The following is a 16,357-nucleotide window of genomic DNA, read 5'->3' on the forward strand; positions in this document are numbered from 1 at the left end:
GCCCATTGCCAAAAATGTTGACGATTCTATCACACAACCGCAGTTTCATCTGTGTTGCAAATATTTGATTTTTATGTAGTGTTTGATGCCTTACAATGACTACTATATTTAGAAGCAAGGAGTTAAGATTAAATACTATATCTTAAATGCAGCAAGGAGATTTACTCTATTTGAAGACTTCCCATCCAGTTAACAATATTGTTTGTATTTCTGTCCTAGGGTCCCTGAGTCTTCTTGCCAGTTCTTGGAGGAAGCCAGCCACAAAGAAGAAACACTAATTTTCATACAGCAGAAAACATCACCCTCTTTTTCCTCCCTCGGTGCCTGCATGACCATTCACTGAATGAGTGGCTTGTCGGATCACCTACATTCAGGCCAAACTGGGGCTCCAGTGGACTGTGGTGGGACTCAGGCAGAGGGTAAAGCGTGTGTCGGGGGGCTGGAGGGGCTGTCAGGGCCTGAGCTCTGGACCAGGGAGCTTGGGCTCCAGGAGGGGTCCCAGGATCTCTCTAATGATGGACTGGCCCCGGTGATGTCCGACCACTTTCCTTCCTCCTCTCCTTCTGCCCTGGCCAACGGTCTCCATCTACAGAGAAGGCTGGGGCACAGTACCTGCCGACGAAGGCAGACGGAGACCCATACTACTGCTGAGACGCATACATTTGCAGAGACACTTAGAAACATGCAAACGCACATAGACCCAGACGAACATGCACAGGCTGTTTCACAGGCACACATGGATGATTGTGGACACATGGATATCAACGCACATGCGGGCTCTGTTGCGCCAGAATGCTCCAGAACTCTCACACCACCAGAGGCCATACACACAACCTCACCTCAACCCCTGTCTTTGGCACTTGGCAATCATCCTGCCTCCACCAATCAGCTGGCAGCCCCAGTCCTCTCTATAGAGACAGACATGCCCACAACCTTTTGTCCAGTCCCTATTGGTCCAAACCCAAACACAGGCTCTTCTTCTCTTCCTGTGGAGGCAGAGAAGAAGTATGCACTCCGCAGTTCCGGACGTCCCCGCTTCCCCTGTCACCTGCGCAAATCCTCCCGCCTTCGCCGAAGCATAGAGGATGGGGAGAAGAGAGCAGGGAGGGAGAAGGGAGGAGAGGAGCAGGATGAAGTCTTGGAAAAGATCTGGAGGGTTAAAGAGGAGGAAGTGGCTGTTGGCGATAAAGAAGAGCACGTGTCTGTGGAGGCTGTTCTCCCCACAGCTCCTTGCCTCACAGACATTGCTCTTCCTCTAACTGTACCCAAACCTGTTCCTAAACCTATACCTAAACCTGGGCCCAGACTTGGGCATAGACCTGGGCCTAAATCCAGGTCTAGGCCTGCCCCGAAATCTGTCCAAAGAGCAGCTCCTAAAAGTGTCATGAAAAAGCGCCAGGCAGCCCAGTCCTTGACTCATCGCGCTACCTCTCATCTCCCTTTTGTAAACACATCCACCATCCCTGCATCTCTGCTAACTGTGAAGGAGGGACCTGTTGCAGAGTTGGGGGTGTCTTCTTCCAATAACCGGAGACGTGGGCGTTTTGTCGGCGTAAGTTAATTTCTAGTATCATTACAGTATCTTCACCAAACAGACAACTTCATATCATGTATGTAATAGATGTTTATTTCCAGTTGCATATGTTTTATGTTGGTCTCTGCTTTACAGATGAGAAAGATTGTTGTCAAGGTGGCTCGCATTCCCATTAGCCTTAGCCGCCGACAGAAGAGCTACAAGATTTCCAATTTGGAGACAGTTACAGGGCCAGAGAAAGGCCATGATGGCGGGTTGGAGGGTTCAGAGGTAGTTCGAGAGCCGACCGCACTTCTCCGCATGAAGAACAATGGGAAGAGTGTTATGGTGATGTTCCCTCCTGGAGAACTGCCGGTTATTCTAAAGCGCAGGCGGGGACGACCACCTAAACAGGCCCTGCCAGGAATACCAGGAGAGGCTCAGAATGCTGGGAATGCTGGTGGTAATGGAGACCAGCCCAAGAAGCCCCAGAGGCGGCGTCGGACTAAACTCCCTTCCCCTTACCCATCCTATGTTAATGATACTAATGATGTGAAAACAGAGTATGGGGATGTTCTGTCCAAACTGGCCTTTTTAAACCGCCAGCCCCCTGCCACTGGCCGTTGCTCTCCCCCTCGCTGCTGGACACCCAGTGAGCCAGAAAGCTTTCACACCCCCTTGGAAAACCCTGGTATATCCACCCTGCTCCACCGGCTGACTGGGTTTAGACGTCCCAGAGGTGGCAGAGGAGGGGGTACTGGAAGAGGTGGAGGAGCAGCAGGGGGGATTGGGGGCAGTGAGCGCAATAAGAGCACCTTCAGTGACTTCTTTGAATCCATTGGCAAAAAGCGGAAACCGAGCCCCATTTCTGAGCATGGATTACCTAGGAAAAGGGGAAAAGGTGTAGGTGGGGTTGGTAGGGGAGGGGGTGTCGTAGGAACTGAGCCTGGGGGAGAGAAAACAGTCAAGAGGAGACGTATAAGAAAGAATGGTGCATTTAAAGGGGAGGGGGTGTCTATGGGGCAGGACTGGCCAAATGGGGCAGGTGGTTGGGGTGAGGAGGGGGGTATGGACAAGGAGAGGAGTTTGGGTGGGTATCAGCTCTGTGGATCTACAAGGGGGGGCTTTTCCTCCTGTGAGGTTGGAAGGGGAGGTGCCTTCAGCAGTCCAGGAGGAAGCAGAGGGGTTCGTCCAGCTGGGGAGGACTCACAAGGCCTGTTTGCTGGATATTTCCGGTCACTCCTCGACTCAGATGATTCATCAGACCTGTTAGACATCTCCTCCTCACAGTCAGACCCCCGCAAAGCTTCATCCACCCCTGGTTATGAGCCATCCAGTCCAGCTACTAGCCACAGCTGGTCCCCTGCATTCCCCAAGTGGAGCACCAAAGGTACAAGTTCTGGGGTGGAGGGTTCAGCCCAGACACATTGTTCCTCAGCTAGGCCTCCATACAGCTATGGCAGCTTGGCCCAAACATCGCCCACCACTTCTACCTATCCCAAATCCACTCCTCTAACTCTCTCACACTCTCCTAGCTCCCCCCATCCTGCCTCTTATGGCCACTACTCCTCTGGTTACTCCTCATCTTCTCCTGCAGTGCCACAGAGATCCGCAGACTGCAGCTTTGCATATGGATCTGGACACAGCAGCGGCAAGGCCACCACTGTTGGTCAAATGGGTTATTCTAACTACCAGGCAGGACTCAAGCGGGGCTATAGTGGATATCCAGGAGTAGGTCATTCCTCTATGGTGCGGGGGGAGTCAGCAGGACCCACATCACCAGGAGGAGGGTACATGTCTGTGGCCAAAAGTAGCCCCTTCAGCTCCTCCTCCTCTCCAGAAGGTTTCAAACAGTACAACTCCAGTCAGTGGAGTTACAGGTAAATAACATGTGGCTACCTGTCACCATAATAATACTCAAAAAGCAATACAATGAATTCAAGAACATCCTGAATTCATTTTTACACAAAAATCTGACTTGGTTGTGAAGGGTTTGTGATGAATATGTGATTAAATGTATACTTCAGTGAGTAAAGAAGTGCAAACAAATAAAAGTCTGATCATAGCTAGAACAAAGTGATGTGAATTACATAATCTTAAATGTTTTACCCAAGAACATCATTTTCAATTCTGACATGTCTCTCATATGCTAATTAACAGTCGATATCTGACATTAGTTAGCTCAGGGCTAAAATGTGCACTGCATTTATCCACCTTTATCCATGCTCTTAAGGCTCCTACTTGTTACACCTTCAACCAAGAGCAGTTACTCAAGTGCTGCTTGTGTCTTTTATAATTTGTGTTGCTATGTTTATGGATTTTTTTTATTTTTTATTTTTTTTTTAGACAAGGTTTTGGTGGCTGGTCAACAGACAGCTTTGGGCATCAGTATCACAGCTACAGTGAATATGGCTCCAGCGAGTCCAAAGACATCTTGGATATCTCCAACTACACTCCCCAGAAGGCCAAACGACAGCCTTTTCCTGAAAGTCTTTCAGAGTCCTCTTCTGATTCTTCACATCTTGGATCTGCAGCTACTGGTAGTGGACCCAGCTCTACAGGTGGCACATATAAGCAGAATGAGGCTGCATCTGTTAGTGGAGAGGGGGGTCAATCAAGTTTGTCCAGTTTGGAGAAGTTGATGATGGATTGGCATGAGAGTGCTTCGGGGCCTTCGTACAATTGGAGCCAAAATGTCCTCTTCCAGGGCGGGGGAACCAGCAAACCCGGCCGCGGTCGCAGGAAACGGACTGAACCACAATCAGAAAAAGAAGGGGGTTCTGCTTTACATTCTGATTCCCCATCCAGTCCCTCCCCAACGCCTACTCCTGGACCTAAGCGGGGAGGGGTTGGAGGACGGGGAAGAGGGTCTAGAGGAGGCAGAGGGGGTTTGTCTCCATGTCAAAGAGAGCGGCCATCAGGCGCCAAAGGCAGGGGCAAGGCTGCCTCTGTATCCGGAGCAGGAGGAGCAGTGACTGCTGGAGGTCCAGAGGGGTCTGGACTGTTCCAGGAGGGGCTGGACTATTACAGTGGAGACAGTAGCAGCCTCTCTCCCCTGGCCACTCCCAATCCTGCACCACCGTCCAGCTACCTCCAGGACCCCTGTGAGTACCCTTCCCCTTATTCTGCCCACCCCTCTACACCTTCCTCTGAGGAGCGATATCCAGCCTTATACCCTGGAGAGTCCTCCTCTTCACTTTCACCTAGTGTCTCATCTCCCCCTTACCCTCCCAAGCCCACCCCTCCTCCGCCCCAATCTTACCACCCTGTACCCTCCAGGACCTTCTCCCCCTCATGCTCTCCCTCACCCCGGGTAACACCCCACTGCGGCACTGCACTGAGTCCCTCACACCGCCCCCCTCCAAAAGACCCACAGTTCTCGCAGTATGATTCTCCCAGCTACTGCAGCTCCCCATACTGGTACGGACAGACATCGCACAGCAGCAGCCCCAGCCCACACTCACACACCACACACACAAATACAGCCGTGCACACACACACAAGTCCTCATGGAAATACACATGGCAATCCACTCACTGGCCCGAGTGTGAACACACACACACATATGAACCCGAGTCCCCATGACACACACCTTCACAATACGCAGTCTCATGCAAACCTGAGCTCACACTCCAACACCCATCCCACCTCACACCTCCAGAGCAACCCCCTCTCCCACTCAAACCCTCACACCAACAATCAGCCCCACCACAACACACACACCAACCCCAACTCTCACCTCCCCTCCCATACACACTCCAACCCCAGTACCAGCCTCCACTCCCACTCAACACCCGTGCTTTATGAGGAGTGCAGCCCTCCCTCAACCGCGCCCCCCCATAAGCGGGATCTGACCCCCCATGCTATGAGCACAGGCCATCGCCAGGGCCCCTTGCCTCACTCTCCATACCCCAAACCCCCCCTGGACTCCTCGCCCCATCAGGAGGACACTAGCGGCTTCTCCTTGTCCCATCAATCCTATCAGGGCATGGGACACCGCTACTCCTCCCAGGTGGCTCAGGGAGGTGGGGTGCTGTGCCAGCTCCTGGACCCAACCAATGATGACAGCTTCAGCGTCACCAGCCTGTAACAGCAGGTGAGTTTATTTGGTTTTATTTAATCTTCACGCAAACAACTAAGGACCACCAGTGGAACTCTAATAGTCATGTCCAGAGGAGAGCTTGATACTAAGGATGAGTGTACTTTTGATTTGAAAGCAGCTCATTGATATGTAATTGGGCAATAAGGAAAAAAAGACATTAGAAATGATCCATCAGTAGATATGGAAAACTGTATATCTGTTCATTACTTGATATTTAATTGGATGATGAAGCACTATTAGTGGTTGTAATTAGGAAATAAAAAGTTGATATAAACATTTACAGTGATATTTTTGTATCAGTTTCACAAAACATGCATATCTAATTGGTAAGAGAAGGTCCAGTTAAATAACTTATTAATAAACTAATTGACTTCCTTAGATACTCCGTGTTTGCAAACTGTTGCTGATTTAATGGAAGTGGATTGGAATGTGTTTCATGATGGCCTGTGTCTCAAAACTTGCACAAACAGTCAAAGTCCATGTCAACTCTTAAGCTGAAGTACAAATATGTAAATCAATAAAAATGAAGTACAACAGCAACACCACCACAATGCACACACACACACACACACACACACACACACACACACACACACACACACACACACACACACACACACACACACACACACTTACTACATTCCTTTTAGCACCAAATCAAATATGGTGTTACTTACAGTAAAGTATGTGTACAAAGACCTGTTAAAATAGTGTCAAGGTTTAGTTAATTCAATCCAATACAGCTTGCTTTTTATTTCACCACTGTCAAAAATATCATAGTCTCATATTACTCTCTTGTCACCTCTTTCTCTCTCCCTCTGTTTTTCTTTCAGGTGCATTCAATCCAAGCTTTTACAGATTTGCAAACATTTTTTTCTTTTTTGGTAAGGAGACTTCTTTGTGAGAGACTGTGAAATGAAGGGTGAGAATTTAGCTGCCAGCTTTGGACAGTAAAGCTTTAATTCTCCAGCACTGACAATCAAGATCAACTGCAACTTAAATGCCCAAGCATGCACGCACACACAAATGCGCGCGCGCACACACACACACACACACACACACACACACACACACACACACACACACACATAGACACGCATGTGCAGATTAATTCACTACCTAAACATGAACACATAAAATCATACATGTGTACACTCACTCACCTTCTATGCTGGTATGAGGGAAGGGCCGAGAGGAGCTGACAGATGAATACCAGACGCTGACGGACAGACAAACCTATTCCCTCACCCCTTTGAGTCCTGCTGTGACTTCTGTTCCCCAGAAGTTTGTATCTTGACAAATCTATCTGGTCCTGTTCTGTACATCTGCAATATGGACAAGCTAGGATCACACTGCTCTCTCTCTCTGTTTCTGTGTCGTTCCTCTGTTTTCTCTCAACCTGCCCTCCTCCGCTAAACCAGCAACTGTGGTCTGCACTCGACCTACACTAACCCTGCATTTCTGTCTTGTGCCCTAACCTGAACCGCATCTGAGCCCAAATCAACTTTTTAAATACCATGAGCCTAGCAAATGTCCCGCTCTGTGCACTCCTTGTGTTGCGTACCATAAGAGAAAAGTGGACTAAACCAGTTTCTGCTCTTAAAATACCAGCATCTGTACATATGACTCCAGCTCCAAGCCAGGGGCCCCCCCTCTTCACTCTGAAGGTCCATCATCAACATGCCCTCCTCAGCGTTCTGCCATGGTTTCTCTGCTCTGGGGGGGGGGGGGGGCGGGGGGTGGGGGAGGATTGCAGCATGGAGACCCAACATCCTGTGTTTTGCTGTTTTAACTACAAGGGAAAGAGACATTGAAATCACACAACGGCCCCAAAGAGACTCTTGTTTTCTGTGTGCTGATGTGAGCCAGAGGAGGGTGTGCTTGCGTGACTGCAGTAATGCATGTATTTGTGTGTATGTGTGCATCTATGTGTGTGTGAATGTGTGTGTGTGCCTGTGGGGTCAAAAGGAGTGAAGCTCCCCAGACACCAAAGTCTTGGCGGGGCCTCATTCTTTCTTTCGCTCTCTCCCTTCTTTTTTCTGTGGTCTTGTGTTGTTTGGTGGTTTTTGTGATGAAAAAATTGTATATCTGTCTGTTACATATCATGTATGTATCTGAGGTGCAAAATATTTAAATACACATTCTGTTCTTGCCATTGGTAATCTTGTGTATAGCATATTGCTTCTTTGGGGAGATGTGAGCATGTTTGTGTGTGTGTGTTTTAGAGCCTTCGTGAGTATTGGGCTTTGCCCAGGCTGTCTGGGACTGTGAGCGAGAGAGTTCAGTCAAGGACACAATTCGACAGGGAGTGAAAGGGAGGGGAGGAGAGGAATGGATGGTGGGGAGGGAAGGATGTGTTGGAGGGGAAAGAAAGAAGCCAGACTGAGGAAAGCAGAAAAGAGTGGAGGAGAGGTTTTAAAGCCACTGAAACAAAATGCACAAAAATGTAGGGTTTCAAAATTCCTCTTCCAAATAAGGAAATGTATTAAAGCGCAGCATGAAGGCTGGTGGTACCAGAGAGCTGACAGGAAGGGACCCCATGCTAATTTCATGTCCTCACAGGGGAAACTTGCTATAATAGAGCAAATATTGTACATCTGCAGCTTGTGTGTATGCGTGTGCGTGCCAGACAGACAGAACGAGTGAGAGAGAAAGAAAGCAGATGGGGGGAGTTTACTGGCTGCATATTGTGTACAGTTTGTCAACAGGCTGACTAAATAGACTCAGACATGGCCGGAGGAAATGTGTTTGCTGTGACATTCCACTGTATAGTGGAAGGGGACACGCACTGTCAACAGCACTACATGACAGACAGAAAAGAAGAGGGTGCAGAGCAACAGCTCTCTTACAGACTTTTCTTTTATACCACATTTATGCAAAATAACAGCAATTCATTTAAATACAAATGATAATTTTCTGTGCTGAATTCAGACAAAGCTATGGCCTACTAAATCACAAACTCAGTCAGTTTAACAACAAATCTGTTATAATCTGTAGCATTACTTCTCATTTTTGTAAGTAGGAATCACTGTAGGTATTCTCTATTACAAGACTGTATTAAAAGTATCAAGTAAAAGTATGTATCATCATCAAAATCTTCTTTAAGCAAAAATTTTCATCATGCAGCTGAATACAATTTTATGTATATTACATTATTTGGTATCCGACCCATTAACATGTAGCTGTCAAATAACGGTTGCGAAGTAAAAAGTACCATATTCCCCTCTGATATGTAGTGGAATAAAAGCTAGCATTTAATGTAAGCATTCACGTAGCTAGCTGATCTCGAGTAGCCTACTTGAGTAAAAGTACTGGCCATAAACAGTTACTGAGCTCAGTTTCTGCTTCAATAAGCAGTACAGGTTAAAAATGGTCACTGCATAACATTACTAATTCAAATATTTGTGCTAAAGATAAATATTAGTGATCCTGTAGACACCGCTCTCACTGGTGAGAGCTGCTCGTGTCGTTTACCAACAACTTTAGCAATTTTTCTCACGTAGCATGGCGGACAACGAGCCATCAGTTACCTTTAGCATCAACTACTAATCGTTAGCTTAGCTGTATTTTTACATTAGTTTGGTAATTTTATACAAGTTAACCATTTTGCTTAACACCGTGGTTCTTTTGGCATGTTTCCTCGATAAACAACAACAACTAAAGGCAGTTAATTTTTTAACAAATATTTAGGCTAACTGTGAGCTGTATGAGTTCCTTTTGGGCTAAATAAAACAGCAGTGACTGTGCCAATAAGGCCACCACTGACCGAGGAATGCGCTTCGTCATCACAACTTTTCCCTGGGGGTAAGAGGAAGAAGGAGGAGGGAAGAGGAGGAGGAGGAGGAGGGGTGTTCTCAGCTGGGACTTTCCTCGCTGCCCTCCAGAAAAAGTTGAATCACAGGGCACAGCGCCGGAGATGTTCCCCGGTGCCGCCACAGAGGAGGTATGCGGACCTGTGTGCGGTGGTGGGGCCGCGGTGGTCTCCCCGCCCGCTCGGGAGTATTACTCCTATTAATTCCACCGTTTCTCCTCGCGCTCCAGCTCCTTGTCGTCGGGCCATGGTTACCTCGAGTCACAAGGGTGGGGGTGGAGGAGCAGGAGGGCGGGGTTGCTTTTTCCGTTATTAGCATCGAACCGGAGAAGAACTCACGCCAACGGGGATTCCCGTCCCGGGGACCGGGTTTAGAGGAAGAGGAGGAGGAGGTTGAAGTGGATGATGGGGGGAGGAGGGAGGTGGCTCGAGCGTTTGAGGATGAGAACGAGATGCACTCGCGCCAGGTAAGTGGAATAGCATGACAAAGTTTAATTGAAATGTTTCTGAGTGTTTGCATTGTTGTTAAAGATCGGATAATTATTGAATTAGTTAACAGCTGTAGCCTTTGAGGGGGGGATTACACTTTTTCATCTTCACCTATAATATCTATTTACTTTTAGGTGCAAAACATCACTTAATTGCGTACATACCCAAGTTAATTTCATGCCATTGCTTTCCTTAAAGCCAATCAAACCTAATTTAAAATGTACTGAATTTGAACTTAGTGTAAGTAGGAGACAGATGAAGCTATAATTCATTCAGTATACTGTACGTTCAGTTTCTAATCGTATTCTGCTGTTGTGCTTTCCTCATCTAGTTTATTCATAATGCGGGGTCAGTTTGTGCACAGCTCTGTGAATTATTACAGACATGATGGAACAGGTGAGGGCAGGGGGTGAGCACAGCGCTGACCCCAGATCAGAGAGGTGACAGCTGTTCTCTCTTTCTGTCTTTGCCCTTCAGACGCATAGAGCTTCACCCTTCACCTGTGTTTGTGTGTGGGTGCATCTGCCCCCTCTTTACCTTAACCTCCTTCTCCTCATTGCTCACCCCCTCTCTCTTTCATTCTCCTTTTCTCTCACTGTCTCTTTTTCTGCCCAAGGCTAATTTCTCTGACTCATTCTAGTGAATCATCAACACCCCCCCCCCCCCCCCCCCGCCGTGAGGTTGCCATGGTGACCACAGGGTTCAGTCTGGGTTGGGTGGGGGCTCTGCATGAGTGTGTATGTTTGTATGTTACAGTGCCTCAGGCAAATCAGGACTGAGGTCAGAGCCCGTGACCTGCCTCCTCATCACTCATACCTGGGGCAGGGGGTGCACACTCCCACACATTACTGTCATTCCTATGCATTATTCAGACCCCTCGCAAATCAGCATTAATGTTTTGGTATTCCTTGCACTCCGCTGTCAATATATTGATGTGCACAGTATGTGTGCATGTTCTCAGATGGGTCCCAGAACACTGGAGGTGCAGCCATGGGCGTCAGACAAGCCGTCCTTCACAGCAGAACTCAATCGGATCATCACGTATATCACCAGGGTACAGGTAGGCTACACTGAAAATCACCTGCAGTAGTCCAAAGAGTTGTCATTCAAATACCTGAAAAGATGTGAAAAGTGAATTGATGTGTGACATGTCCGAATCCCCTAATGTCATAACCATGACCTAAAATAATGTGGACCCTTCTAATTTGTATTTACTGTATATGGCACATTTTAACTGTGTAAAACTGTTACATTGTACTAAGGACTGCAAAACAATAATACAGATAAGCAGTGAGAAATGACAGGATAAATAATTATAAACTCTGCACCATATTACATATGTAGTTACATATTCTAATGCAGAGGTTCCTAATCATTTTGCCTTGTGACCCTTTACAAAAGTGATGTCTGTTTATGACCCTTCATCACAGGTTGTATGTGACAGTGAGCTGTGAGCAGTTTAACCAAAATGTCCCTGTTCAGATGCATTCATTTGAATAATAAAATAAAACAGAAAAAACAGTATTGAATGAATATAATTTTGAATAGCAGAAGTGTAAGGTGGCACGGTGGTGCAGCAGGTAGTGCGCGTGCCTCACACCAAGAAGGTCGCCGGTTCGATCCATGCATGTTCTTCCCATGCATGCGTGGGTTCTCTCCGGGTACTCCGGCTTCCTCCCACAGACCAAAAACATGCTCATTAGGTTGATTGGTGACTCTAAAAAAAATTGCCCCTATGTGTGAATGCTTGTGTGTTGCCCTGCGATCGACTGGCGACCGGCCCAGGGTGTACCCTGCCTCTCGCCCGTTGACAGCTGGGATAGGCTTCAGCCCCCCACAACCCCAAAAGGGATAGGCGGTATAGAAAATGGATGGATGGATAGCGATAGTGTTTCTCTTCTTCTTTTCCACCTTTGTGATCAGTCCCATCATGTCGGGAACAACTGGTCTAATATTTTGGACCCTCCCTGAAGGTCTCGAGCTACTCTCAAGGGGCCTACAGATACTGTAGCCAGGAGTGAGGTTTTGCCAAGCCTGAAGAGTAATCAATAAAAACTTCACTTTTTCAACTGCTTCACTTCTACAACTGCAGGCTTCCAGTGTGGGAGGTTAACTCAGCAGTAATATGATCAGTCAGGTACTGTCAGTATCCTGGCAGCAGAATTCTTCAAAATCTGGAGCTAGTGAGGACTTTCAGTTCCAGACTGGAAATTCCCATACAAGAGTTAAGACTTATGTAACACCGTGTGCTGGGGAACTGGGAGGGAAAATGATAAAATTCTATCGTAAGAATAAGTATACTGTGTTGTTTTTGTTGTAGAAGTATTCAATATCTGCCACAAATTAGGATGACTCTCAAAGTTATTCAAGTTAGTTCAAGTTTCTGTCGCTAAGTGTCTCTGAATCAAAACTATAACAAAAGATGAAGTTTGATAGCAGCGTCAAGTAGCGTGGGATTGTGGGAGTTGTTTTCATTGTTAAACAACCACTGATGAAAATGCATAATCCTGCTCCATCATTAGTGAGCAAATAATTGTATACAGTAGAGCAGCTAGCCATCTAGCTAGTTTGCCAATGTCCGTCCTCATTCTCTGATGTATCGTCTGGTGTGGAAATTATAGTGACTACAGGGAGGAAAGAGGATATGACGCCATTAAGAGGTGACCAAATGAAGCACACCATTACTTTCAATAAAATTTGAACATTGTTGGGAAAATACGGGATATTGTAAGCACACAACTCAACAAAATATGTAACATAGGTCCAGTCGTCTCCTGAGACTCACATTCAAGAGCCAATGTCCCTAGAAAATAAGTTGTTTTACTTAATGGTACTTGGAAACATCACTCACTCTGAAATGTTCTCACACATTTCATAAGACAAGCTTTCAACTTCTTTAACTTCCTCTCAGTTATATGCTAATTCTGTGTGAGACTTTTATCAGGCCTCCGCCCAACCCATCTCATATGATCTCTCCTCTCCTGTCCGTACCCAGCTAAACTGCTCCAGGGTTTTGTCTCCAGGCCAGGCTCAGGCATCACACCCCCCTGCAGATTCACCCCACTGGCTGCTGTGTGCTGAGGACTGGCTCCTTCCTGCTGCAGATAGACCGTGTGTTGCATACTCCTTTAGGTGTGCCCATATGTCTGTATACTATGTGCATGTGTCTGTGCATGTGCTGTGATGCTTGTGCATTCATGTCACTGGCAGACTTGGAATAAACAATGCAATGCATATTTAATCATGCATGCAATAATCTTCGAACCACCTCTGTGCTCCCCTGCCTCTCTGTCTATCTTTTTGTGTTTGTCTTTGTCTCTCTAGTATGAACGGGGGAGATGCAGAGTTTCTAAAGACTGTGTCACTACTGGGATGTGAAGTCCACAGTTTTGATCCCAGCAACTCCAATGCATCTGGTGGTCACCTTGGCAACAGTTTGGCTAGTAACCATGGTGATGGAGGCGTGGTCAGTCAGCACAAGATGTGGCTGGAGTGGCGAGCTCCAAGGAAGCGCAAGCACAAGACTAGAGGCAACCTGGGTAGTGTTTCTCAAACACTGGCAGACATCATGGCAGCTCTGGGACATCACACAGTAAGACACACACACACACACATACAGCCAAACACACACACACACACACACACACACACACACACACACACACACACACACACACACACACACACACACACACACTCAGACATTTGGAGAAACAGTGCCAAACAAACATACCTTAGAGTCTTTTCGACCCAACATACCCAGAAAGCTCTCTTACTTGTACGTTCCCATAGCAACAGGGCTCTGCGCCATCCCTGGCTGCCATGGCAACAATTTAAGTGAGAGAATCATACACTGGCCCAGTTACATCCCGTGGCCACAAGAGGGAGCTACATACCTACAGTTTGAGTATGTGTTGGTTGACATTATAAGCAGGGGTGCTGGTACTCAGGTGAGCACCAGGTGATGGTGTTTGATGGAAATATATAGCGTGGTCTTAATAAGCACAGGCTTCCTCACTGTCCTCCTCTGTGTCTCCCTCACTGTCTTCCGTTTCGGCTTCCCGCATAGCAGGTGATGAAGATATACCTCCCAGTCCCTGGTTGAGCCTCCAATTAGTTATCTCCAGCTTAACAGCTGGCTTTGGATCAGATGTCTCTGTGGTCATTCTCCTCCACATGAATGATATGCATCTCATCTCACATTCACTGAATAAAGAAAAATCCTCAGCATAGGAAGACACTGGACATGCATGTTTGGCCTTATGAAATGCTATGAGCAAAAACATGACACAGCACTTGCTGTTGTTGTTCATTCAGCTTGCTTTGTCATTTAGCAAGTGGGTGACTGGACTTTTCAGCTTGACTAGGGACTTGACTTGTTGGCAATAGTTTGTGCCACGTTTGTGTGCTGTGTTCTCTTTTCGTGTTTTTCAAATAAATGATAATTGAAATTCTCTGAGTCTGTATAAAGTGCACCTGTTTTGTGTACTAGATGTGGGTGCAAGCGACATATCTTGCACCACATTTTGGTACTCTCATTGTTAGCTTCAAGCCATAGCAGATCTTGGAGCCACTTCCCGAGAAAAGTCTTTTCTTCTGCTTGGATTTGGTTTGATGTTTGCTTGTGTTTCTTTCCAAAGTAGCCACTCGTTTATTTGAAAAATAATTTGTAGAACACATTATGCCTTTTATTTGTACTGTGAATACATTGAACAATGTTGAATGTCTATTCTCTTCTCCGTATTCTCAAATTACTTTAGGTCCACTTCCTGTATGCTGATCTGCTCAGTGCTGAATGGCGAGTTTTCCAGAACTGGATTGAGCTGGGAAGTCTGCAGAGTGTCCATCATCTGGTTGCCACAGTGCACCTGCAATGGGCAGGGTTTGAGGTGGGCGGAACCAATGAAGAAGTGCTCCGCTATTGGTTCAGTGTCCTACAGGGGCTCCAAATTTATGGACTCAAGCTGGTCCACAGCTCTGCAGGAGAGGGTCACAGTGTCCTAAAACAGACATTATCTAATGCTCACAGCTCCTACACACTCAGCTGGGTCAACACGAGACACTGACACAAACACATATGAAGGGACACAGGTGTACACACATGACCAGATATTGTGGATGGCCTCCAACAAGAAGGAGAAAGTCAACCTTAAAAAAGTTGGTGGAGTTATACTTTTCTTTCAAGGAACTTTTTTTTCCCGATCATTTCAGGCAAGCGCTGTTCTTAACAAGACATCTCCCTCTAGTGGAGATGTAAGGATCTGCCTTTTTATCAGTCCACCCTCAGAGGGAGATACTGCTGTGTCTGCACATGATACTGACTAATTTGATCAATATGGAGCAGGAGGAGGGCTTGCTGATTTAACTGGGCAACAGCGCAGTAATGTAGTAATTAGACTTACAAATTTCATTTAGTCTCATTTGCAACATAAAAAACAGCAGATACTGTAAATCTAAATTGTTGCCACTGCTGGGTGGTGTCCTAATTACCAAACAGACCTGTAATTTTATCAGCACTACATCATAGCATTATATCATACAGTATGATCCCTGTCCTTAATCATTAATTTGATCCATCTGGAACTTGAATGTAGATTCAAGAGATTGTAGAGATTCAGCAGATTATTTATTGTAATTTTTTTTTTTAATTTAATTTTATTTTATTTTTTATCTCTGTAGGCCTGAAATGCTTTTATGTGCAATAACCCTTTACACTGAAGAGAAGCTTATACTGAGACTAGTAGTACCTACTGTGCAATACAGAGAAATCTGTCCATTATGCTTATGCATTTTTGCACTAAACTGTGTACTGTAGAACAAAGAATAAAGCAATGAAACCATGTTATAAAGGTGCATTATCACAACAGTAAAATACCAAATAAAGCCAGAAATCCTTGACTGCTACTTTGTCTGTCCTTGGAGAATCCTCTGGTAGTGACTAGTTGTAATTCCATAAGAAGGACATGCTCCCCAGTTTTTGGTTATAACAGAAATAGGCCACATTATAGTGACATTTGTGGTATCTGGCTGAAACAATGTTGGACATTTTCTCTTAATATGCAAATAATTCAAGTAGGGTGTTAGATTAATGTCTGTTTTTAGTTTTAGATATGTCTTGCACCAATACACATGTAAACCTTCCACAGTGTATGTGGAAGTATACACTTACAACTCATGACTTCATGTGGAAGTTTATTCTGTCCCAAAGGAGACTAAAGTGGGCTGTATATCAGATGCAAGCATATGAATATAATTGTGATTCCTAAGATTACCCTAAGTGTATGTATGTCTATATTTACAATAAATTTTAAGTGTAGTAACTCACTTGCAGTGTTTACGTTTTCTTTTCAACATACTTGCACGGAATAGTGGTTATTACTATTACTAACTCTTAATTCCATCACAAATAAATCTAATATGTAGGCACTGTACCACACGTCAG

General features: G+C 46.0%; 2 protein-coding genes across 3 annotated transcripts; both read left to right on the forward strand.

Annotated features, from left to right (window-relative positions):
* Positions 1-226: 226 nt before the first annotated feature.
* Positions 227-8,571, forward strand: ahdc1 (AT hook, DNA binding motif, containing 1). 2 transcript variants are annotated; one of them, XM_070985393.1, is made up of 5 exons: positions 227-1,552; positions 1,670-3,393; positions 3,860-4,617; positions 5,499-5,609; positions 6,449-8,571. In XM_070985393.1, the coding sequence occupies exons 1-4, from the start codon at positions 344-346 to the stop codon at positions 5,573-5,575; spliced, it is 3,768 nt and encodes a 1,255-aa protein (XP_070841494.1). In that variant the 5' UTR covers positions 227-343; the 3' UTR covers positions 5,576-5,609; positions 6,449-8,571. The 2 variants fall into 2 exon arrangements, with proteins under 2 accessions (XP_070841494.1, XP_070841493.1); XM_070985392.1 differs by having other exon boundaries at positions 3,860-5,609.
* Positions 8,572-9,449: 878 nt separating this feature from the next.
* On the forward strand, positions 9,450-16,238 carry LOC139345408 (probable methyltransferase-like protein 24). Its single transcript, XM_070983959.1, has 5 exons — positions 9,450-9,893; positions 10,877-10,975; positions 12,911-13,047; positions 13,240-13,507; positions 14,676-16,238. Exons 1-5 carry the CDS (start codon positions 9,561-9,563, stop codon positions 14,979-14,981), a joined length of 1,143 nt encoding a protein of 380 aa, XP_070840060.1. The 5' UTR covers positions 9,450-9,560; the 3' UTR covers positions 14,982-16,238.
* The last annotated feature ends 119 nt before the right edge of the window (positions 16,239-16,357 follow it).

The sequence above is a fragment of the Chaetodon trifascialis genome, chromosome 17 (assembly GCF_039877785.1).
Source record: "Chaetodon trifascialis isolate fChaTrf1 chromosome 17, fChaTrf1.hap1, whole genome shotgun sequence".
In the NCBI taxonomy this organism is placed as follows: Eukaryota; Metazoa; Chordata; class Actinopteri; order Chaetodontiformes; family Chaetodontidae; genus Chaetodon; species Chaetodon trifascialis.